The 25,000-nt window shown below is 38.9% G+C and overlaps 1 protein-coding gene across 2 annotated transcripts; it reads left to right on the top strand.

Annotated features, from left to right (window-relative positions):
* Nucleotides 1–407: 407 nt before the first annotated feature.
* On the top strand, nucleotides 408–23,347 carry LOC122547195 (ankyrin repeat domain-containing protein 27-like). 2 transcript variants are annotated; one of them, XM_043685806.1, is made up of 10 exons: nucleotides 417–547; nucleotides 6,319–6,452; nucleotides 11,233–11,352; nucleotides 12,100–12,256; nucleotides 14,699–14,853; nucleotides 17,692–17,751; nucleotides 17,857–17,910; nucleotides 18,015–18,080; nucleotides 18,338–18,414; nucleotides 23,188–23,347. In XM_043685806.1, the coding sequence occupies exons 2-10, from the start codon at nucleotides 6,351–6,353 to the stop codon at nucleotides 23,330–23,332; spliced, it is 936 nt and encodes a 311-aa protein (XP_043541741.1). In that variant the 5' UTR covers nucleotides 417–547; nucleotides 6,319–6,350; the 3' UTR covers nucleotides 23,333–23,347. The 2 variants fall into 2 exon arrangements, with proteins under 2 accessions (XP_043541742.1, XP_043541741.1); XM_043685807.1 differs by lacking the exon at nucleotides 6,319–6,452 and having other exon boundaries at nucleotides 408–547.
* The last annotated feature ends 1,653 nt before the right edge of the window (nucleotides 23,348–25,000 follow it).

The following is a 25,000-nucleotide window of genomic DNA, read 5'->3' as shown; positions in this document are numbered from 1 at the left end:
ACTCAATGCACGCCACAATTATCCAACTTGGTCCACAGCTAATCATTCATCCATCATCTGGCGTTATTGTCTTCTTTCTTGTCGGACGATTTTACATTATCATAATTGTATCTGACCATCCAACTCGGATTACAACACTTTGTTTAAAACATATTGCCCCAAGTAAATATTGAATACAATTCGTAATTCTTGTATAAATCAGTTGTCGTTACCTACATACGCTGTGGGAAGATCGCAATCTGCTCACAGACTAAATACCATGAATACACACAGCCACTCATTACATCACGTGCTCCTCACACCAGGAAGTGAAACCTGTTATGAATGTTTCCATTTGGTTTCATTTGCCGGTAAGAGCCCGCCCTTAGTGCGGCGCCGATTGGCTGAGGGGCCATCAGTGGAATGCGATGTCGGGATCTGACTGGTCAGTAGAGTTGTCAATGACACGAATGGCGACATTGTTTCCGCTGACAGGAAGGGAGCGTGTAGCTCTGTTGGGAAGTTAAGCACCAAGTGAGGGTGAAATGACCGAGTTAATGGCCATTTGGTGAGTGTTGTCTGGCCTTCCACGTTAAGGCACTAGAGGAGTCGTGTATATATTCAAGTTGGTGAACCAACGTCCCAGACAAGGGCTTATTTTGACCGAATTAGATTCTGTCAGAGAGGCCTTGCTTACGTTTCGTATATTTATTTATGGTGGTAGCGTCACTTTTTTTATATGTTTAAAGAGGCAAGTATGTGGGATGTGGCATCAGTTTGTATCTTGGGAAAAACCAGATTGCATGGTTGTATGCGATGTAGTTGAATCTTTGATAATTAGGTACCCAATTCAGAAAGAAAAATGCTCTTTAGTGGTCACATTATTAGTAAGTTATATCGACAGCCAAGTTACAAAGCGTAAAAAAAAGCTAACTTATTTTTCCAAGTGGTGAGGGTGATTTCCATTTACAGTGGAGAGAGACCACGCTTGATGTGAAAAATAGGATCTATTGCGAACCCAACACGTACGGGTATGGTTATTTTCTCAACTGGCAGGTGGGACTAGATTGGGATATTTGGTCAGCATGGATGGGTTGGACCGAAGGGTCTGTTTCCATGCTGTACATCTCTATGACTATGACTATGACTATAAGTTGCTTAATATGAAAAGATATGGACAATTGTTACAGTATTTTTCTGAATTGTTCGTAAGATGTTGGCTTTGACTCAGTAATGTCACCTTGTATCAAAAAGTCGATATCACTTCAGAGATTTAAACACACATTCTAAAGTAATACTACAATATTTGAGGTACTAACTTTCAAATACCACCATTCAGTTGATGCCTTTCCTTTCACCAAAATAGCTCGCTGCAGTAATTTGTAGAGAGCATTCAATGTGATTATTTACCCGTTAGCTAAGATTACTGGACCCGCAGATTACCTACCTGTGTTTATCTCATCGTCGAGTGTGGCGATCTTGTTGCGTCTACTTTTGGTATTGCTTACAATGGACTGCAGCTGTAAATTTGGCTTTGAAGCCCTGTGGGATATCCGGAGGCCATAAAAGGTAGCAGGAGTTTGTATCAAAGTTTTCTGAAGTAGTACTATCTTGTTAGAAAAGTTCTCAATTTCTTTGGTATACTTAAATAATATGAGTTTAAAATAGAACATGTTTCTGACAGCAATTTCAATTTGCACAATTAGTAATGATTTTCTGTATCCACCGATGCTTTACGTGTGTTGGATACCAAGATTTATCAAAAGATAGTTATCTGAAGGATATTTTATACTATCACTCATTTCTGATTTCCCTAAAATCAAAAGTGAGGTGGAGGAGAAGAAAAGGAGTTCCCCCGAAATCAAAACTGAAGTGTGTAGGTTATTTGGAACATTCTAGTTCTCTTGGTTATTTGTTGTGCAATTATTGATTTTTCTCAGATTCCAAAACTGGCTTTTGTGTTGGATCTTGGCATATCGGCTCAAATTTCTATTAAGTAGCTGAATAAACAGCCTTCGCTTCAGTTATCAAGAAATTTTAAAATCCATGGCATAACTCAGGTAGATTGGAGGCAGTTTTGCAGTGCAGAAAGGGGCTTTGAGATTTCTTGTGCCTTGTAAAATCATCCCAGAGTAATAAGATGAACTCATTGTGGAGGGACTGAGCACATTTTACTTATAAGTGATTGGACAATGAGTTCTAGCCCAATCAGAGTAGTCATGTTCCTGAGACATTCAGATTTAAAAATATGCAGAACTCAAATTTAAGATTTTTAAGGTGAATGTGGGTGGTGTTGAGGATGAGGTTTGTGAGACCAGAAATGCTGCTTGTGATATTGAGGAGAATGAGAGCAGAATCAGGAAAATGGTAGTCTCCAATCATTCTCTGCCCTGATTTTTAACTTGCTATGTTATATTTTCTTCTCCGTTTTCACCAAGCTCTTGCCAGGCTATTTTTTTTTCCTTTTGAAACACACCACTCCCCTGATTCTCCTCCTGAATCAGCACGTCGAACCTCAACTGCCTCTCCTCGATCAGTGCTTAGCTATAGTGCCCTTTCCACTCAATCATTGTTATCACATACTCCCCTCCACCCTTTGCCATCAAAACTGCGGTAGTTGCATTTTAAAAAGAGAACTTCTGTCCCTGGCATTCACTCCGACTGCAAAACTACCAACATTTTGAGTTTTACTCCATATAGAATCATAGAGATATACAACATGGAAAGAAACCCTTTGGTCCAACATGTCCATGCTGACCAGATATCCTAAATTAATCTAGTCCCATTTACCAACATTTAGCCCCTATCCCTCTTAAACCCTTCCTAGACATATACCAATCCAAATGCCTTTTATATGTTTGGAGGTAAGAATGTGGTGTACTGGAAAAGTACAGCAGGCCAGGCAGCATCCGAGGAGCAAGAGAATTGACGTTTCGGGCATAAGTCTGATGCTGCCTGGTCTGCTGTGCTTTTCAAGTACTGCAGTCTTGACTCTGATCTCCAGCACCTGCAGTCCTCACTTTCTCCTAACTTTTTTAAAATGTTGTCATTGTACCAGCCTCCACCGCTTCCATTCGCAGCTCATTCCATTAAAAAAACCCTCTGCATTTAAAAAGTTGCCCTTTAGGTCCCTTAAACCTATGCCCTCTAGTTTTGGATTTCTCCACCTGGGGAAAATACCTTGTCTGTTTACCCTATCCATGCCCTGTATGATTTTATAAATCTCTAAGGACACCCATCACCCTTCAATGCACCAGGAAAAACAGCCCAGTCTTTTCTGCCTTTCCCTATATCTCAAACTCTCCAATCCTGGCAATATCCTTGTAAATCTTTTTTCTGAATCCTTTCAAGTTTAACAGCATCTTTCCTTCAGCAGGGAGACCAGAATTGCACACACTTTTCCAATAGTGGTCTAACCAATGTCCTGTATATGACCTTCCAATTCCTATACTCAATGTACTGACCAATAAAGGCAAGCTGACCAAACGTTGTCTTCACTGTTCTATCTAGCTGTGACTCCACTTTCAAGAAACGATGAACCCGCACTCCAAGGTCTTTTTGTTCAGCAACAGTCCCCAGGACCTTTCCATTAAGTGTATAAGTCCTGCCCTGATTTGCTTTTCCAAAATGCAGCATCTCGTGTTCTGCTAGTGTAGCAGTGCATTTGATAAATGTCCCTATTGTACAATTCTTGCAGGCTATATCTGAAAACATACATCTGAAACTTTTTAATTCCTTTGAGGCGACAGTGTATGATACACACAGTGCGTTAACAATACTTGTCATTGCCATTCAGAAATGTAATCTAGAAACTATTAGCAGGAGTAGGCCATTCAGCCCTATGAGTCTGCTCTACAATTCCTGGCTGATCCTCTGTCTAAACATCACTTTCTTTCCATAACCCCTTGATGCCTTCAATATTGAAAAGAAAGCAATATTTTCTTGAATACACTCAATGACCCAGTCTTTCCAGACTGCTTGTGATAATGAATTCCACAGTTTGACCAGCAATGAAGAAACATTTCCTCATTTCAGTCCTCGATGGTCGACGTGATATCCTGAGACTGTGACTCCTAGTTCTAGACTCCCTCGGCAGAGGGAATCCAATCCCCATTTTTTTTCTAGCCCTGTTAGGATGTTATATGTTTCAATCAGGTCACCTCTCGTCCTTCTAAACTCTAGTGACTCAGGCCCAGAGATACTAGTCTCTCCTCATGGGACAGCCCTGCCATCCCCAGTATCAACCAAACTAATCTTTGATACACTCCCTCTACAGTAAGTATATTCTGTCTTGGATAGGCAGACCAAAACTGCACATCATATTCCAAGGTAAGATATCCCTACTTCTGAACTCATCCTCAAGAAAAGAAGCTCATTTGCCTTCCTAATTGCTTGCTGCACTTGTTTATTTTCATTGAGTGGTGTACACCCAGATCCCTTTGCACATCCAGTGGCCACAATATCACGATTTAAATAATACTATCTTTCTGTTTACCTCACCAAAGTGCACAACTTTATATTTATCCATGTTATACAGCATTTGCTGTGTTTTTGCCTACACACTCAACTTGCCTAAATTGAAGCCTTTTTGCATATTCGTAAAAACCACAATCCCACCTTGTTTTGTCACCAGCAAACTTTGAAATCTTGCATTTGGTTTCCTCATCCAACTAATTCTTATATAGCGCAAACAGCTTGTATCCAAGCACTAATCCCTGCAGTGCACCATGAGTCACTGCCTGCTACTCAGAAAATATACGTTTATTCCCATTTTCTGTTTCTGGCCTGTCAACCAATTCTCAATTCATGTCAGCATATTACTGCCAAACCCGATACATTAATTTTACCCACTAGGAACTTATGTAATATACATCTTGAAATCCTACTTGAAATTTGAATACTAAATACACCACAGTACGCCGGTTCTGCCTCTATCTATTCATAGAGTTATAGAGATGTACAGCACGGAAACAGACCCTTCGGTCCAACTTGTCCATGCCCACCAGATATCCTGACCCAATGTAGTCCCACTTGCCAGCACCAAGCCCATATCCTTCCAAACCTTTTCTATTCATATACCCATCCAGATGCTTCTTAAATGTTGTAATTGTACCAGCCTCCACCACTCCCTCTGGCAGCTCCTTCCATACACGTACCACCCTGTGTGTGAAAACGTTGCCTCTCAGGTCTCTTTTATATCTCTCCCTCTCACCCTAAACCAATGCATTCTAGTTCTAGACTGCCCCACCCCAGGGAAAAGACTTTGTCTATTTATCCTATCCATGCCCCTCATGATTTCACAAACCTCTGTAAGGTCACCCCTCAGCCTCCACTCCAGGGAAAACAGCCCTAGTCTATTCAACCTCTCCCTATAGCTCAAATCATCCAAACCTGGCAACATCCTTGTAAATCTTTTCTGAACCCTTTCAAGTTTCACAACATCTTTCCGATAGGAAGCTACTTGTTACATTTTCAAAATAAAACTCCAGTAGATTAGCTAAGCGTGATTTCCATTTCATAGAGCCGTGCTGACTTTGTCTAATCCCATTAATGTTTGAGTGTTCTTTATCATATATTTTATAATGAACTCTAACACTACTGATAGGACAATAGGCCTGTAATCCTCTTCTTTTCTTCCTCCTTTTTTAAATAGTGGGATTACATTTGCGACTCTCTAATCTGTATGAATTATTCCAGAGTCTGTCGATTTTTGGAAGATGACCACCAATGCGTCCATTATTTCCAGAACCACTTCCTTTAGTACTCTGGGATGTAAGCTATCGGCCCCTGGGGATTTGTAATTCTTTAACCTCATTAATTTCTCTAGTACCTTTTTTTAAATTAATTTGGATTTTCTTCAAGTCTTCCTTCTCACTAGACCCTTGGTTTCCTAACATTTCCAGTAAATTATTTGTGACCTTGTTTGTGAAGGCAGAACTGAAATATATGTTCAAGTCTTCTGTAATTTATTTATTCCCATTATAATTTCCCTGATGCACTAACGACATATTCTAATTTTCAGTTTAACTCTCCTGAAGGGCTTTGAACTTTTTTTGCCAGTGGACAGTTTCATGTTTTGACCCATCTCCTGCCACTGATGTACACTTCAGGGTAATGAGGTTTTCTGTTAGCTAATTGAAAGGTCATTCTCTATTTGAGGTAAAATCCTTTTTGGAAAATGTTTTACAATTTTGCTACAAGTCTGTTTTCAGAGCAGAGAGTTTCGGAGACTTTTTGTTGATCTCTCTATTCAAAAGTGTTTCAGTGTACTGACGATGGCAAGCTCATAGGAAAGTGAAATCTGATATTTTCCTGCCTTTTTCAATGTTTCTTCCACAGTTGAAATTTAGAGCAGGAAGTGTTTGGTGTCCATGGCTATGTATGATGAAGATATTTCAAGAAACCCTTTTTATTTAGCACTTCAGAAGCAGAAACCTGATACATCCAATTGTGTGGCAGAATTGCATGGGATTGTGAGTATCATTAGCATCTTTGTAAATAAACTTGAACTGATTTTTTTTTGTTTACATGTACTCAAGTTCAAACTGGGATACACAGAACACTGTGTATTTGGTCACCGAGTGCTAACATATGTTGTCTGAGTGTAGCACAGATGGAGATTCAAGACCTTTTGGTCTGTGTTTCGACCTGCCCTGCTGCACTGATCGAAATTTCAAACTTTCCACTTGTATTTTGGCTTCCTTTCTCAACACTATTGATTTGATGTCAATTGGTATGAATTGGTTGTCTGATTAATTAGTTCATTATGAGAAAGAAATCAATCAAACATGGTTTTTGTTTTTATGCAACTACTAGTGTTTTTAGTTCATTATTAGCCCATCGCGCAATGAGTTGGGGTAGGGAGTCAGAAATTAACACATAATGAATGTGTCCCCAAGCTGCTGCATGTGCCCTCACATTGGGTTCTCAGTTGTGCAAGTACATAATGCAGTGCACTGGCCCTTACTAATAAGTACTTAATTTGGTCTCCCATAGTACAGATAAGGCCCTGATTCTAATTTAGCAGTTGCATTGCAGCTGTCCCACTGTTTGTGAATCCTGGTAGAGAGAGAAGCATGAGCTGTTGGTTAGCGAAGGTAAATTCATTTTATAGCATTTGTTGAATGCAAGGGGGAGCAAGATTACTGTTGCATTCACAAAAAGTGCTTTCCCAAGCCTTGATTTCGCATGTGATCATCTCTTAATTTCTGGGATATGGAGATTCTGTCCAGTCAGTTTTGCAGACAAATTGCTCGGGCTAGGTTTGTAATTGCCAGAGTTTCAAAGAGTAAGAGATGGGAAGGGGGTTGCAGTTCAGAGTTGGCAGGATAGCCTGCATGTGGATCTGATTAATTGCAAATTAATCATGAGGTTTGATCCCTGTTCCAGCTGAGGTAGACTTGGGCTTGTCTCTTCACTGTAACCACAGAAAAATTCAGTTAGCTACCCTCTTGCTCTTAATGTATGTATTTCATGACCCCTTTTAGCCCTCTTAACTCCCTGTTTGAGTTCCTTCCTACTTCTTTTCTCTATATTCTTCAAAGACTTCATTGGTTTTTTGTTGCCTAGAACTTAGGTATGCTTTGTTTTCTTTTTGTTGGACGAAACTGATAATTTCCCCCTATTATCCAAGGTTTGTGAATCTTTCCATCCCTTTTCATAGGAACATGCCTGCACTTCAGTCAACTAATCTTTAAAAGACTCCCACATGTCAGATATGGATTTACACTCAAACACCAGCTCCCAATCCACATTCTCCAATTTCCATCTAATTTGGTCATAGTGGGCCTTCACTTCCCCCTACTACCACCACTTTAACATCTTCATCCAAGGTCCACTCTTGTCCTTATCTGTAAGTGTCTGAAAACTTATTCCCAAATGCTCCCCCATTGAAACATTTGATGATCTGATGGAATTCACTTCCCAATAACATATCCAATATGACCCCCTCCCTTGTTTTACTATCTACATACTGTTTCAAAAAAAACCCTCCTGGACACCTAACAAATTGCTCCCCATCCAAACCCCTGGCATTAAGGAAATCCTAGTCAATATGAGGAAGGTTAAAATCACCCACCATAACAATTATTTTCACGTCTTTCCCGAATCTGACTAATATCTCTATCTCTTGCTGGCAGCTGGGCAGGCTTTAGTACAATCCCAGCATTGTGATTGCACCCTTCCTATTCCTGAGCTCTACCCATAATGCCTCACTGCAAGATCCCACTAGAATGTCTTCCCTTAACACAGCTGACTAGTAGTGTAGAGTTTTCCCACCTCTTTTTGCTTCGTCCTGTCTTACCAAAACACTAATATCCTGGAATGTTAAACTGCCAATCCTCTTCCTCTCTCAGTCATTTCTCTATGATAGTAACAACATAATTGCATTCATTAATCCAAGCTCTAAGTTCATCCGTCTTACCTGTTGTACTACTTGCATTGAAGCAAATGCAGTCTAAGCCTCCAGTTCCGCTGAGCTCAACAACCTCACCCTGACTGCCCTTCCTCTTGGCTGTACTTGCTTTAGTCTCGAGCTCTTCGCCAGTCTCTATATTTACTGACTTTCTACTCTGGTTCACACCCTGCTGCCACACTAGTTTAAACCCTCCTGAGTGGTACTATCAAATCTCCCTACCAGGATATTGGTGCTTTTGTGATTAGGTTGCAACCCATCTTTCTTATACAGGTCCCACCTTCCCTGGAAGACATCCCAGTGATCCACATATCTGAAGCCCTCCCACCACGAGTGTTTTTAGCTGTGTTCAATTGTTCTCTGCCTCTGTTCCTAGCCTCAATAGTACGTGACATGGCGAGTAATCCTGAGATTACCACCCTGCAGGTCTTGCTTTTTAGTTTACTACCTAACTGTTGTTATAGGACCGTGTCACTATTCCCGTCTATGTAATTTGTGCCAATGTAGATATGACTTCTGTCTGTTTACTCTTCTGTTTCAGGATGCCCAATACAAACTCAGACATCCATGACCCTGGCACCAGGGAGGGAACATGCCACCTTAGGGTTTCTCTTGCAGCCACAGAAGCACCTATCTGTGCCCCTGACTATCAAATCTCCAATTACTATTGCTCTACTATGCTTTCTTTCCAATCTGCACGTTAGCAGCCAGCCGTGGTGTCACTGCTCTGGCGGGCTGCTGCTGGTCACCTGACTGGCCATTCCCCTCATCTGTATCCAAAACAGAGAACGTGTTTGACAAGGGTACAGTTGCAGGGGACTCCTGCACTGACTGCCTGCCCCATCTAACAGTCATCCATCTTCCTGTAACTTGGGTGTGACCACATTTCTAGAACTTTGTAACTATGTTGTTCTCTGCCATTCATGTGGTCTTTAGTGTCTCCAACTGCCACTCGAGCTGATCCATTTGTTCGGTAACCAGCTGAGGCTGGGTACACTTTCCGCACATATAATTATCAGGGATGCCCTCAGCATTCCTGATAGACCACAGCTGCTAGGTGGAACACAAAACCTCACCAACTGACATGGCTAACCCTCTATTGGCTATCAGGCTATTGTTTAAATTTGAATTAGCTACCTAAATATTACAGTTATTACTTTCTAACATATAGACCCCCTAACTTGCTCTTTGAACTCCCTGTACTAACCAGAAGATGAACTAACTGTACTAACACTTTAGAAAGACTGAGATGTGCTTACCCTATACTGCAGTGAGATTCCTTCACCTTCTCTCTTTAAAAACTGTCACCATTTAGAGTAAAACTATGATTGCCTCACAAGAAGAAACATCCCCTCTACATCAATCCCATTTAGCCCAAATACCTCAATTAGATGTGTTTTCATCCTTCTAAATTCTAACAAATATCAGTCTAAGCTGATCAATCTCTCCTTAAGTCAATCCTTTCATCTCTGGAATTACTGTGTCCAATGCACTTACTCCCTTTTCAAGTTAAGGGACCAAAACAGTATGTAGTACTTCAGGTACCAATGCCCTGTGCAATTCCAACATCACACCCTGGAATATAAATGCAGGTAGGATATGCATGTATGATCAGTGTGTGCACTTATGCAAATGTTGATATCTCTGAGGTTTGCTAACATGTTCTTGAAGTGCTTTTGTTTTATTGGGCGATAAATAATCAAAGCACCAAGGTATTTTTGGCAGCATATTTTCCAAATCATGAGAACACAATTTAAAATTCAGACCTGGCCTCTGAGACTCCATATTTGCACAGTTGCCCACGAAGTCATAACACTCCTCCTCTAAAACATCAAAAAAAGGGCAATATTTCTTGTCTGAAGACGTGAAGTGTGTACTACTTGGCGATACTTATCTGGGAAATATTTGTAGACGTGTGTAATATGGAAGATAGAGCACGATAATAGTAAAGCAGAACTATAGATCAGGATCCGTATCATGAAGGTACTCATCATGTTCAGACTTATTGACACCAGTTTGTTCAGGTTTACATTGGCCTTATTATTTCTTGCAAGAAAACAAGCCATAGTGAGAAACCAAATCCAGCTGAGGCTTTGGTGAGAAGCACAAATTCTTTTCACCATTTTTCGTGTTAAACCAAAGTTAGGGAGATGAACATTGGACCTACCTTGGAAGGTAGCAGCTGGTGAATTCTTGGGGTGCAACTGAAATAGGAATATTTTCCAGTTATAAAATCCCAATAAATTGATTTACAAATGGGTGGAGTGAGCTTCTATCTCGCATGCTTCTGGCATTAAGCAGCTGGACCAGCAATCTGTAAGATCACCGGTTTAACTTGTTGATTGGATTGGGTGGTGAGCATGAACAAAGGTCGTCATGAGCATATTGGTCTGTGAACCAGGATGAATTAAGTTGATGGCAAAGAAAACTGGCAGCAAGTTAAGTATATGGAGGTAAACACAATGAGAATTTGAAACACAGCAAAAATGGGGATCTGTTTGAGGGTGAAAGAGATTTTCAAAATTTAGGCATCTTCTCCAACTTCAGCTGGATGGAACCTTGGAAACTCAAATTGGAACCTGGAAGAAATTGATATAAGATAATTTATAGTTGTCAGTTACATATCTTATTTTTGTGTCATGGGTATACCTTGATACAATGGAAAATAATTTAATTCCAGCACCATAGTACTAAACATAGTAACTTGTCTGCATTTTGAAGGAAAGTTAACAGATTATTTTTAATGCGTCATAGCCTGCTATCCCTAGATATTTTTGTTCTATAAGTGATGTGTTAAAGGCTTCCTTCACTGGTATAATATAACTTTCATATTGATTTAGGTATTGGTGCCATGCAGAGGCAGTTTGTCACAAGGCAGTATTGCTGCTGCCCACTTTGAATCTTACATTTTACAGCCTATGGATGATAGTGGGAGTAGTTACCGAACATTAAATGGAAAGGTAAGTGGTTCTTTTAATATGCTGTACTCATTTTCCTTTCCTATTAACTTCTGCTATAAACAGCTTAATTCAGAATGCAAGATTGTTTTTGCAGTGTCTTATTTTTCTTGTATACTTAGGTAACAGAAAATACACCTGCATGAAATTTACTGAGTAATGATAGAAACAACTATTTCCCTTGATCTGCAGTATAAATTTAGACTAATGGAAGTATGGTTGTCAAGAACAGCAATTTTTTTTTAAATTTTAGATTTCTCTCCTGTTGGTTTTCAAATCTGTCCATGGTTAATTTCACCTTTTCTTTGCAATCTTGATACGTGCTACCCTCTCTTTGTACTTCTGTAGCCCCTAATTTTAATTACTTTACAATTGGTGGCTGTGCCTTCAGGCCTTAAGCTCTAGAACATCTTCCTTACATGTCTCCACCTATTTTTATCTTGCTTTCCTCCTTTAAAATATGCTCACTAAACCTACCTCTTGGATCAAGTTTCTCGTGCCTGACTGAATATCCCCTAAAGGGGCTCAGTGTAAACTTTTCATAAATCTTCCTGCAAAGTGCTTTGGGATGTTGCATTATATTAAAGGTATCATTTAAATACAAGTTATTGTTGATATGGTTATTGTGTTCTGATGGTGCATGTGAATATTGGTAACTTTGCAAGTTTCTTACTTTTTGCTATTTAAGCATCATTTTTGTTTCCCCTGTCTCCCCACAACACAACCACTGTAAACAATTTGCAATACCAGGAAGTAACCATCAGAGGAAACCTCATTAGTTTGGGTGTTGGATTTAGCTCACCATGTGCAATAAGAATCCTTTTTGAAGAAACTTTTTACACTGAGAAAGAACAAAGTTTCAGTATCTTGTGTATTGCCGGACCATTGGAAAAGGGTTCCAGTGCCGGTAAGTTAAGAGAATCTTATACCTTGTCTATTTTAAGTTCATAAATGATGTTCATATTAGAGTCATAGGATCATACAACATGGAAACAGACCCTTTGGTTCAACTTGTCCGGACATCCCAAACTGACCTATTCCCATTTGCCAGCATTTAGCCCATATTACTCTTAACCTGTTGCCATGCAGAAAGGCATGCAAGTAATTTGTTTTGTCTAAATTATTGTTTGTCTCTTCCTCTATTTCCTTTTGCAGCATAAAATTATTGCTATGTTGACTTACAAAATTTGAAAAACCATTTTTTGATTAAAAATGAGTTTTTGCCATGTTGATTTGACTGAGCTAAAGTACTTTCCTGATCAATACTAAGTTGTGAACATTTTAAAGTTTATTCTTTACATTTGAAGATGCTAGCTGCAAGATAAGGAGCATAATAGGAAATAACCTGCCTTTTGAAGCGTTTCTGACAGCTATACAAATTCCACACATGCTGAATAGGACTCTGAAATTTGCAGGTTGGAAAAAGTAACATACTACTTGTAGCCTGAGCTGCTTCCCTGGGACAATGTTGCTTACCTCATGTAACAGTTCTTCCTCGTTTTTGGGATGAGTGGGTTGTAACCGCTCAAGAAAACTTGATTGATAGTACAATATTGATCTAAATACTTCAAGTAACTGAGAACATGTGGAAAACCTAGAAGTGGGAGGGAAGAAGTTTGCCACTTTGGTCAGATCAGATCCAAGCCAGTCAGTGTAATAGAAGCCAAGACCCCTTTCTTTGTGGATATAGTTTAACTGCTCAGTCATACAGATTGTTTCACACAACAGTCCTACCTGTTTTCCTCCTTTTTAAATAGATTTTTTTATCAACTTGTTCAGATACTTTTTGACATACCTGTGGAGTGGGTGTGGCTTGAACCTAGGCTTTCTGGCTCAGGAGAAGAGGCGCTAATACTCCTCCACAATAACCATTAGTGGTCGTGATCGTGTCCTCCTTCTGAATGAAGAGGCCTCAGTTCAACTCCCGCCTGAGCTGTATAATTATATCACTGAACAAGTTGTTCAGAAAATGAGACATTTGAACAGAATATTAAATACGTAATTTCATAATCCCTGCTTTTAACTGGTCAATAAGTTATTTTTAATTTTCCATATATTATAGTCACCAATCCATTTTCCTTTTTTTAAGATAGGATGTTTTTAATCTCAAGCAGATAGAAGCAAAATATTTATTTTTTCACATTCTTGTTACACTTCATTGCAGGACTTCCAAGAACTTCTATATCATTTGCTTTTTTAGATTGAAACATTTCATCGTGCAAAAATGCACCTTTTTATGTCAAATGACTTATTCCCGGGGGTATGTTGCTAAATATCTAAGATTTTCAAGTTTGTTTTTTGCAGTTGGGGAATCCATTCTACGATCTTGATCACAAAGTTCTATTCAAACATTTATGTGATCAGGCTAATGTGTTCCCTATCTGGCAACTTCCAGCTCTTCAACTATTTCTTTTTTTTGGTTTGGCATCATTTATTAATATATTTAACTTTGTGAAACCACTAAAGTCTTTATACATACCGCAGTATTCCTTGTTTGATCCATAGCCCCTGTTTGCTTTTTCCTGTGGGATTTGAGGGGCCATGACAAGAAGGCATAGGTAGATTGGCATGGAAAATGAGCAGCCATTGGGTTGGGTGCAGGAGTTTAAGTTGGTATATAGGATGTGGGGGGGCCATGAGGATCGGTATAATGCACGGAGATAAAGAGGAATAAGATCAAGAGGGATGTTTTATGCTTTATTTTAAACGTTGAACTTAATGCCGGAATTCACATGCAGGCCTCCATCCAGCCTGTCTGGACAAACAGCAGCTTCCTCAGCAGTTCCCAATGTTACCTGGCTTGTCTTCCAAGCCAGTTGAATGGTGTAGATGGAGATGTACATGGGGAGAAAGCTAGAAGAGAATAGGATATTATTCTTTTTAAATGGAGGGAGGCAAAAAGCAATAGTGACAACTTGATTAGAAGTAAGGAATGCCAGGCTAAACCATGATGGAGGGGGTGAAGAATACTAGTTGAATTAAGGGAGAAAGTAAAAATGCCAAGATAAATCAGAAGCTTTGAATGAGGAATGACTCTGTTAAAAGTTGAGGAGCTGAATGGATTATTTTTTTTTTCTTTCCCTGATTCTGATCATTTGCAGACAAATTACTTCAGTGGTATCACTGAGCACACTAATTACTATAGTCTTAACAATTGGAGGAATTTGTGGTAACTGTGTCTACAACAGTATTCCACTGATGTGCCTCCACTTTCTGTAGTGGAAGTCTATGCTTAAAGGTTATAGTAATTAAAACACTAAATCTAAATCTAAGTTCAATTAATGCACAATACTATTTATCTTTACAGTTAGTGTATACATGTCTGTGCTAAAAATCTTTTTAATTTCAGATGAAAATCCATCTCCCATAGACTCTTACTGTCTGAAAAATTTTGATGATGCTAAAGAATTTTTGGGTCGGCAGTTATCCAAAGTTGATAAATACATTGAGTCGTTCCGAATGTCTTTTAAGGAGCTGGAAATGAAAAGTCTGCGACATCATATAGTTAGTAACTGTTACTTTGGGTTGCATTTCCTTGTATGATATTTGGTCTGCCTTATTTTGCAGTTAAAGTAAAAAAACAAATTAATTTGGAGGCGAAGGAAATATTTTGTTTATTTTTAACTAATTTTTCTTTATTAGAATGGAGAGTGTCCCTGTCATAAGAATACCTTAAGTTCACCAAAGAACACATTCTGTTTGTTTTTTTTTTGTTAATCTGTTTTCAGTGTTTTTGTTTTGGTAGCAGTTTGTCACACTCTTAGCTTTCTGTGCCCTACTTCCTTTATATTTTGTTTATTGCTGTGTTCTCTTCCTCTCATTGGCACCTGTGCCCCCTCTGACTCTTCAAGATTCTGGCCTTCTCCCCTGTGCAAACACCAGCTAGCTCAATATTTTGAAATGGAAGGAATTTGTGGTTGTATGTAGTTGGATGTATTATGTGTGGGGTACGGGTGAGAAGGATGGAATGAACTGCAGAAATGGCCTAAAATCCAGGAAGAATCATCTTTCCTTTAATTGACTGAGATAACGGTGCAGAAATTAAGTATATTGCACAGTCTGCATTAAGCTAAAGCAAGATATCCAGTTTTTATCCATACTTTAAAAAGAGGTTGTAGCCTTCAAGTAAAACAAAAATGTTAATAAAATAATGAAGAGCGAAAATGAAAAATTGCAACTGATTTAGTTTTATTCTTGGCATGTTTTGAGTGGGTTTTGCTATTGGGTGGGTGGAATGGGACATGACATTGTGGAATAGCATCCCAAGTAACCATTGTCCTCATTGAAAATGGAAAAGCTTATTACATAACAGTTGGTAAAACTTGCTGTCAAATGTTATCAGTTAACATTCAAATACAAAAATGAAATACTGCAAATGTTGAAAGTCGAAATTAAAAGTAAAAATGTTGGAAAATATTTAGCAGGCCAGTCAAAATCTTTAGAGAGAGAAACAGAGTTAACAGTTCACTGACTTTGTTTGATCTGGAAAGCTTTAAGAGTAAACAGGTTTGAATATGATTGATCTCAACCTCCTCCTGAGGCCTTCAACATCAAAGATACAAGTCTTCAGCCACTTCAGTTAATTCCCCATGATAAAAAATAAATGGTTGAGGGCACTAGATATGGCAAAGGCTATAGTCTCTGACAACATAATAACAACCGCACTGAGACCTTGGGCTCCAAAACCCGGTAAGCCCTGAGCCAGTTGTTCAATGCAGCTGTAACCCAGGGACATGCCCAACTCTAGAATTTTCTAGCAATGTCCTGGACTTAAAAAAAAAAGTTAATTGTCACCCCATCAGTCTATTCTAGATCATCTGCAAAACAATGGATACTATCTTCAATAGTTTTAGCAAGAAACACTTAAACAGTAGTAAATCTCTCACTGAAGTTCAGTCTATATGCTGCTAGGATCAATACATGTCTTACCTCACTTAAAAGTGGGCAAAAGTGTTGTAATGAGAGTGACTGCCCTTTTACGTCAAGGTAGAATTTGAACGAGTATGGTATTTGGGATCTGGAGAAAAATTGAAATCCGCAGGAATTGGGAGCAACTACTCTACGGGTGGGAGTCATAGCTAGCTCAAGGCAAGATAGTTATAGTTGGGAGAAGCCAGATATTGCTTCAGGTGTTTCTCAGGAAGTCCAACCACCTTAAGATCCTTCCCTCTGCCATAATGTCAGAATTGGGAATGGTCACTTAATAATCATGCAATGTTCAACACCATTCCTCACATAAAGTGGTTAATGTCCAAATGCAGCAAGACCTGGACAACATTCAGGCTTGGGCTGATAATAGGTAAGGAATATTCATGACACATAGGGGCCAGGTAATGACCATCTCCAACGAAGGACAATATAATCATCCAATGATATTCAATGGCATTTTGCTCACTGAATGCCCCACTGTCAACATCTTGAGTACATAGCACAGAAACTATTCTAGACACACCATTCGCAGACCTATGTTTGCAAAAGCAAGTCAGAAGGTTAAAAAAAATCTGCAGCGGGTAACTTACCTCCTGACTTCTCAGTTGCTGTCCACTTATGTCTACAAGGCATAAGTCAGCAATATGATAGAATACTCTCCTTGCCTGGATGAATGTAACTCTAACAAATGATCAATGCCAGACCGGACAAAGCAGCTGAAATAATTCAAGTATGTCATTCAAATCTTATGCATTTCAATTACTCAACTATATTACGTTGTAAGTAATAATTATGTAATCTTGTTTAATTTTGATCCTTCAGCTTGAAGTATTCATTTTTGTTTTTCAAACTATTTATTTTGTTGAAGGAAATATCTGGTGACAGAAGGATAGATTTTAAATTTATTGTATTTGTTTATGATCTCAACTTTTTTACATAGCCAACTGTTGTTTTGATGTAAATTACTGGCAAAATATGATGTGTTCAGATTTATGATATTACTGCAGAATTTAGAATAAATAACTATATATAGTAGCCCGTTACAATGAAACTGAATACACAATGATAATTTGACCAGTGCTTGAAATTACAGTATTCTTAATTGCTTGAATGCTGTGCAAAACATTGGGAATAACCTCCTGAGAGGTTGAAATGTATAAATTAACTGGGCTACCAGTCAGTCTTCTATGCTCCAGGATTGTGATTGCAGTGGAGCATTTTCTACCATTCTTTGAGCTAGATGTTGAAAAAAATATAGTGAACAGATTAAGATTACACTCTCATTGAGTAGTTTAATTTGATTGATTGGATTATGTAATTCTGTACTGTTACTTAAAACTTATAGCATCAAATAGCTGTAATAGGATGTAAACTTTGCACATTTTTTTTATGGATTTTTTTTTTGCAATACAGGATGAAGTTAATGCACTCTATACAAAATGTCTTCAATACCTCCTGAGAGATTCACGATTAGTAAGTTGTTATTCTGTGTCTTTGAGAATGTTTTTAACAAAATGGTGTTGAACTGCTCATTAGCAACTGACAAGTATATTCTTTGTGGCTGTCTGTCCTGTGTAGAAAATCCTGATCAAGCAGGAGGTGCAAATGGCATTGGTGAAACAAGCTGTTGAAGTATGTAAACAGGTTCTTCATTAGTCTTTACCAAATTATGAAAACTAATTTCTAATGTTGAGTAAAATGCTGAGTCTGTTACATGTTTAAAATTAACTCTGCAGATGTATGTACTTCATGGTATCCATGATCAAATATTCAAAAGTGTGGGGACTATAGAGGCCAGTCAGGTATGACCCACTTCATTTTCTATTTCCTTCTGTTATTGCAGTTAACTTGATAAATATGAAACCTTTTTTGTTTCAGTACAGTTTCAAAAGCCTCTTCATATTATTGGTAAAAATTCCTTTCAACAAACTTTCAAGCTAAAAGTGCACAGATTATTTTTAAACTGAACAATATGTTTGTAACTGTTAGCATTCTTACTGCCTGAAGTGAAGTTAATGTGACTATCCCTTACTGATTTGTGCTGCCTGGTTATTTGAAGGATGCTGCTTTTAACAAAAAAACCCGAGGTTTGCAAGACCTTCAGCTGAAAGATTTGGGAATCCAGTCACAATTCAGGTGAGTTTATTGCTGCTCTAAATGCATACTTAAAGGATGCAAAATCTTAGTCTCTGAACATTTTTATGAATAATATTAAGGGTGAAACTGGCAATATTTTGGTGTTGCATTCTAGTCAGCTTTACTTTTGGCTCTACTTAAATACTCAGTGCAGTACAAATAATTTTTATCTGGAAACAGTAACTTGCTATTAATAATTATACATTTTGTCAACCGTTTAAAAATCTAGGCTGCTTTCAGCCTTAAGAGCCCATGCTGAACATAGCTCAAAACTGAGAATCCCTTCTTTGTACCAGTTGAATAGGTGTTAAGTTATGTTTTGACAGATGTGTTTCTGATACTAAATCATCCTCTGAAAGGGTAACCCTTTCTCTCCAGGAGAGAGTAAGGACTGCAGATGCTAGAGATCAGAGTCAAGAGTGGGGTGCAGGAAAAACACAGCAGGTTAGGCAGCATTCGAGGAGCAGGAGAATCGATGTTTTGGGCAAAAGCCCTTAATCAGGAATGAGGTTCATTCCTGATGAAGGGCTTTTCCCCGAAACACAAATTCTCCTGCTCCTTGGATGCTGCCTGACCAATTGTTTCTCTCTGCTCATGGTGCTCAACCTGCTGACTATTCTCAGTCCTTTGTTTGAATTTTGGCAGATATTCACCTTGTATTCCTGTTACATCCTAAAAAAAAAATTGATATTTTAATAAAAGTAAACATGGTGGTCTGCTGAACAGTGCCTGAGAGTGAATTGTCTGTGTAGCTCTCCTGTGCTTTTGATTTCTGATGTGTTGTCGTGAGGCAGTGTCAGTTGCCAAAGTATTCACCTAAACTTCAACAGTAGCATTGACCAGAAAGATCTCCTATCTTCGTTGTGCAAGAAAACTCAGAGGTTAAAAAGAAAATTAAATTCTGAAATAACCAATCAAATGTTTTCTATTGATGAAGATGTTGCAAACAATTCCCTTCAAAATTTTTAACTACAACATATGAACTTGCAGCAGTTAAATTGAATTATTAAATTTGAATTTAATAAAAAACTGAAATTAAATGCTAGCTGAATATTATTATAGCCCATTTTATGATTGATTGTTTGTTTTTATTTATGTTTCTTCAGAGAAGGAAATTTGCTGTTATCTGGTTTGGTTTACATTTGACTTCTGATGCAGAGCAATGTGGTTGACTCTGAACTGCCCGTCGGACAATAAACACTGGTTTAAACAGCAATGCCCATATCTTACAAATGAGTTTTAAAAAACCTCTTGTGTTTGACTAAGTCTATGTAGTTTATGCTTTTACTCAACAGACATAGTAAGAAATAAATAGTATTACCGTGCGCGCTATGGATAGGAAGGCAATCTTGCCAATGTTTTGATCCTGACTGCCTGTACAAATTAATAAGGAAAGTTGATGGTGTATGTATAATGAATACTGTCCTTGCTGATGCATTATGGCATGATAGCTGTCACTTTGAGTCAGAATGCTAGAAATCAGAAAATTATGTTGTATCACTTCATTTCCTTTTGTTCATGTCCCGCTGTCATCATGTTGTAGTTTCAGCAGAATGTTACCTAAATCAGTATGCTAAATGCTTTTCCTAGCACGCTATCCTAAACTCTTCTTTGGATGCCTGGCTAAGGTGAGTGATATACCAGGCCCCTAGGGCCATAGACCCTGGCTTAGACACCTGGCTCATACCCGGTGATCTTCTGCAAATATGCAGTGGACAAAGGCAACTGAGCAAATACCAACTCCCATTCCTTCGATTCAATTGACTCTCAATCATCAGCAAACTGGTGAAAGAGGTTTCTGAGAGTGCAATCAAGCAGCTAGCTGTCTGACACAGTTGGATTCTGCTGGGAAGACTTGGCTCCTGACCTCATTAAAGGATTTGTCTAAATCTTGATAAGAGTTAAACACCAGAAATGAGGCTAGAAAATAGTCTTGGATATCAATGCATCATTTCACTTGAGTATGGCATCTCTGAGTTGTAGCAAAACTGGAGGGTGTGCAATTCAGGGGAAAAATCACTTGATTGGAGGAATATCTAACCTGAAAGAAGAAGGTTGTGATTATTGGAAGTTAGTTACCTCAGTTCTACTCTGCAGGAATTCTTTAGGCCACCATCTTGAGCAGCTTCATCAATAAGTGTGCAACCAATGAATATTCCTAATGTTTAGCACCATTTATGACTCTTCAGATACTGAAGCAGTCCATGTTCAAAGCAGCAAGACCTGGGCAATATCTAAACTTGAGGCAAGTAAGAACTGTTAATTAACGTTCACACCACACAAGTGCCAGACTGTGAGCATCTCCATCAACAGAGAATCCAACCATTTCTCTACAACATTGGATGACTTTATTATTGTTGAATCCTCCAGTCTCTACATCCTACGGTTTACTATTGATGGAAGAACTGATCTGGACAGCTATATGAATACAGTGACCTGCCTTTGTAGTCAGACTTAGAATTCTGTTGTGAGCAACTTGACTCTCCAAAAAGTGACTGCCATCTGTAAACTGTAAGTCAGAACTGTGATGGGAAATCCTCCCTGTTGACCGACTGCAACAACTCAACATCACCCAGGACAAAACATTCTGCCGATTGTTATCACTTACAAAATGTGCCAAAGTTGTTTCAATAGCACTTACCATACCCACAATCTGGACCATCTCAAAGGATATAGCAGCAATAAATGGGATCATCACCATCTTTAAGTTTTCCTCCAAGCCATACACCATCCTGCTTTGTGACCATATAGTCATTTTGTTTTTTCGGTCTCTGGATTTAAATCCTGGAATTCCACTCCTAACAGCACCTGAGGGTGTACTTACAACACATGGACTGCAGGAGTTCAAGAAGGTGATTGACCGCTACATTCTTCTCTGATGCTGTCTGACCTGTTGTGCTTTTCCAGCACCGCACTCTCTACTCTGATCTCCACCATTTGCAGCCCTCACTGTCTTCCACTACATTCTTCAGAACAACACACCGCACAACAAGATGGGTCAGTGTTTTCTCTGTGAGTGTATCCTTATGTTGTTTGTCTCACCACTATATGGGGTCAGGTTGACATCACAACACTCAAGACGTGGCCAGCTTGGTCAGTAAAGACCGTACAAAGTTGCTCTTGACATTTTAAATTTCTCCCAGCCAAAAATTTGCTCTTTGTGCTTCTTGCTGTTTTTGTTTGACATGGAAAAATACTAATTTACCATCGACCATATTTGAGCTGATTGATCTCTTGGGTGGTTTCTTGGTCATGTTTCACCATAAGTCATGTGACTCTGGATCTCCCAGGTCTATGTTGAGGATTCCCCCTGCCAGTTGTGTATTTCTAGTGGGTCTGTATTGCCAATGGAACCAGACACACTCCACAAAGTTGGAATCTGAGATTTGAATTTAGTCAAATTGTATAGTTTGCTGAGTATGACTTGTTCAGGCTGTTGTTTGACTTGAATTTCAGACAATGTTCCTAAAGGCTCCAGAAATTGACGAAAGCCTGGATGTTTCTCTGTCATATTTTGTGGATCACCGGGGTCAATGCCAGATGACCCTTCCTATTTCATTGTAGATTTTGTTTCAAACCAGTCTGTTCACTGATGTGATAACTCTGGAGCAGATAGGTCTTGAATGCAGGTTTTTGTTTTTTTGGCTCAAAAATAAATACTATCTGTTTTATGTCACAGTCGGATATGTTGGTTGCTTTATAGGCTATTTCAAAAAGCAATTTGGAATCATTGCTGAAGGCCAAATCATGTAACCATAGACTTCTTTCTTTGCGGGACACTAGTGAACCAGGTGGATTTTTACAAGCCTAGTACTTTCATGGTGATTGGTATAGATACCTTTTTAAAATTCCAAATTTATTTTCTCAACTGAATTTAAATCACCCAACTGCCAAATGGTGGGATACTGAACCTGCTCCAGGTTATTTATCATTCTGTCCAATTGTCTTGCTGTAATCCAGTGTGTAGCCTCACTCAGGTTATGACCTGATTCGTAGGTATGTCGCATGCATTGCTTGGCATATTCTGCTACACTACTCATTAAACTGTTGGTCTTTTGATTTTGAATAATAGTTGGAATCTAGATTTGTAAATGGATCTTTGTTGGACTTGCCCAACTTTTGTTCTATTTTTGAAAAGTGGTAAGTATTTAGAGAAGAAGTTAGTTTCAGACCAGATGTAAACTGTGGCACAGTTAAGTGCTGCACAAAAGTGAAATAATTGGCATGTGGTACAGTTGGAACTGGGTTGTAACTTATGATTGGAGGCCAATGGAAATACATTGTCTGTGATTGCTGTTTGCAAAGAATCATGTTTTGCAGATTAGTGCTTGAACTGGTGTTATAAAATATTAATTTTGTTACTCGTGTTCATGTAAAATTCCACTGTCCCAAGATTTTAACAGCATGTTAAAATAATGCATTAGTTATTAGTAACAATGTGTTTTTAGTTTGAAAGGGTAGTTTCATTACCTGTAGGAAAATGGTGTCCTTCAACTACAGTATAAGATGCTGACCAGCCTATCATTGCAGTTGACTTTGCTTAAAACTGCTGGTAAGTTTTAGTTGCTTAAAATAGCGCAGTCTTTGCTTAGTTTTTGATTTGCATAATGGTACATTCACCTGTTCAGTGAATGTAGTGAGGGTGTTAATGTGAACCAAAACTGAATTTTAATATTATACTCCTTCTGTATTTTGACCAATCTATTATTATAATATTGTGGCAATTTTGTTAACAAAACACTGTTCTAACCTGATGATTGTTTCATATTTCAGTATTAATATACCTCGTGCCAAACGGGAGTTGAGTCAGCTGAACCAGTGTACTAGCCCACAGCTTAAGCTGATCTGCTTACGAAATGTGATCCACGCGATCATGCAATCACCAAGCCAACGAGGTCAGTACTTAAGGAATAGTTAGAAAAAAATGATAAAGTTTAGCTTTATCTTACTTCTGTGCATATTTGGATAATCTATTATGACATTATTAATATGTCCATTTACAGAGAATGTAGTGTTTTGAAGCACAGTTAGACTTGGTTGCTCCGGTCCCATGTGGGCTAATCCACCTAACCTGTACATCCTGAGACACTAAAGGTAATTTAGCGTGGCCAATCCACTTAACTTGCGCATCTTTGGACTGTGGGAGGAAACCCATGCAGATACGGGGCAAATGTGAAAACTCCACACAGACAGTTGTTCCAGGGTAGAGTTGAACTCTGATCCCTGATTAGATTAGATTAGGTTCCCTGCAGTGTGGAAACAGGCCCTTCGGCCCAACCAGTCCACACCGACCCTTCAAAGAGTAAACTACCCAGACCCATTTCTCTCTGATGGTGTGAGACAGCAGTGCTAACCACTGAGCCATCGTGCCAGTCATCCTCTTGGGCATCCACCTTTTAAATGTGCTTTGCAAAGCCTTCTTTGGCTGGTTTGGTTCCCTCCTTCTGCTTTGTGCTATCCACTCTATTGCCACTCTGGAGGAAATGTATGCCTGGACAATGCAGGACATTGGTCAATTCATCATACTGTCCTGCAGGTGCTGCTGACCTGTTCACTGCAGCACTTCCTTAGTGGTGATGCTGTCTTTCCATGCAGTACCAGAGAGAATGGTGAGTTTTGAATAGCAGTTTGAGACAGGACAGCGCCTCAGTCTGTGCACCGAGAAAAATCTAAGTGTGATGTTACAGGGAAACAGGTCAGTGATTGTTAACTGGGTGAATATTTTGCTCATTTATCTTTCAAAACTCAATTTATTAGTGAATATAAAGTTTACTTGCAGGAGTACAGCTTATTGGGCTTATTAATTATAAATTTCCATATATACTTGTGTATATGTCGATCTCATATATAAGTTGATCTCTTATTTTGGCCAAAAAAAATCTGGTATTTTTCATATACCTCGTTTACGTCGACCCTAGTTTTTCAGGGATCTCTTCCAGACCATATATACAGCCTTAAAGGACGTGATTTGCACATTTTTGATTCAAATGCAATACCTGCGTTGTCACTTGTTACGCGCACCAGTATATATTTGCCCAATGTGATTTTCAAATTTGGCTCGTTTGTTCATTTTTTTTTTGACTCGTGGCAAGTGTGAATTTCATCTCCTCGAAAACAATACCTTATGTATAAGTTGACCCCCTAATTTCAGCTTTTAAAAAAATGGCTTTCAAATCTTGACCGAAACGCGTAGAAAAATGAATGAATTAGTGCAGTAAAAATGGCGGGATAGATTGCAGAATATAAGAGCTGCAGGATGCCAGTGAGATTCATGACAAACACATGCAGCTCAGAGTTTTGATCAGATTGAATGAGCCACTGACCCTCTTGTATCAGCAAGGGGGTAGAATTATCTGGTCACTTGTTCCAGGAGGCAGTCCCATGGTTGTCTGATTTAGGCAAGGATAGGGATGTGTGACTGCAAGTGAGGCAGATCTAGATGATTGAAATGGAGGAGATTCAGCCCTTGCCATTGTCCTGCAGGTTTGAGATTCTGGAGGTTGTATGAACAAAAGTAGGGGGTGCAGGATAGATAAGCAAACTGACTGTGCCACTGTGATACAGGAAACTATTTAAGTGTGGGGAG

Source organism: Chiloscyllium plagiosum, unplaced genomic scaffold, assembly GCF_004010195.1.
Source record: "Chiloscyllium plagiosum isolate BGI_BamShark_2017 unplaced genomic scaffold, ASM401019v2 scaf_14421, whole genome shotgun sequence".
Classification (NCBI taxonomy): Eukaryota; Metazoa; Chordata; class Chondrichthyes; order Orectolobiformes; family Hemiscylliidae; genus Chiloscyllium; species Chiloscyllium plagiosum.
Note: the sequence above shows the minus strand (reverse complement) of the source record. Positions and strands in the feature narration are given on the sequence as shown.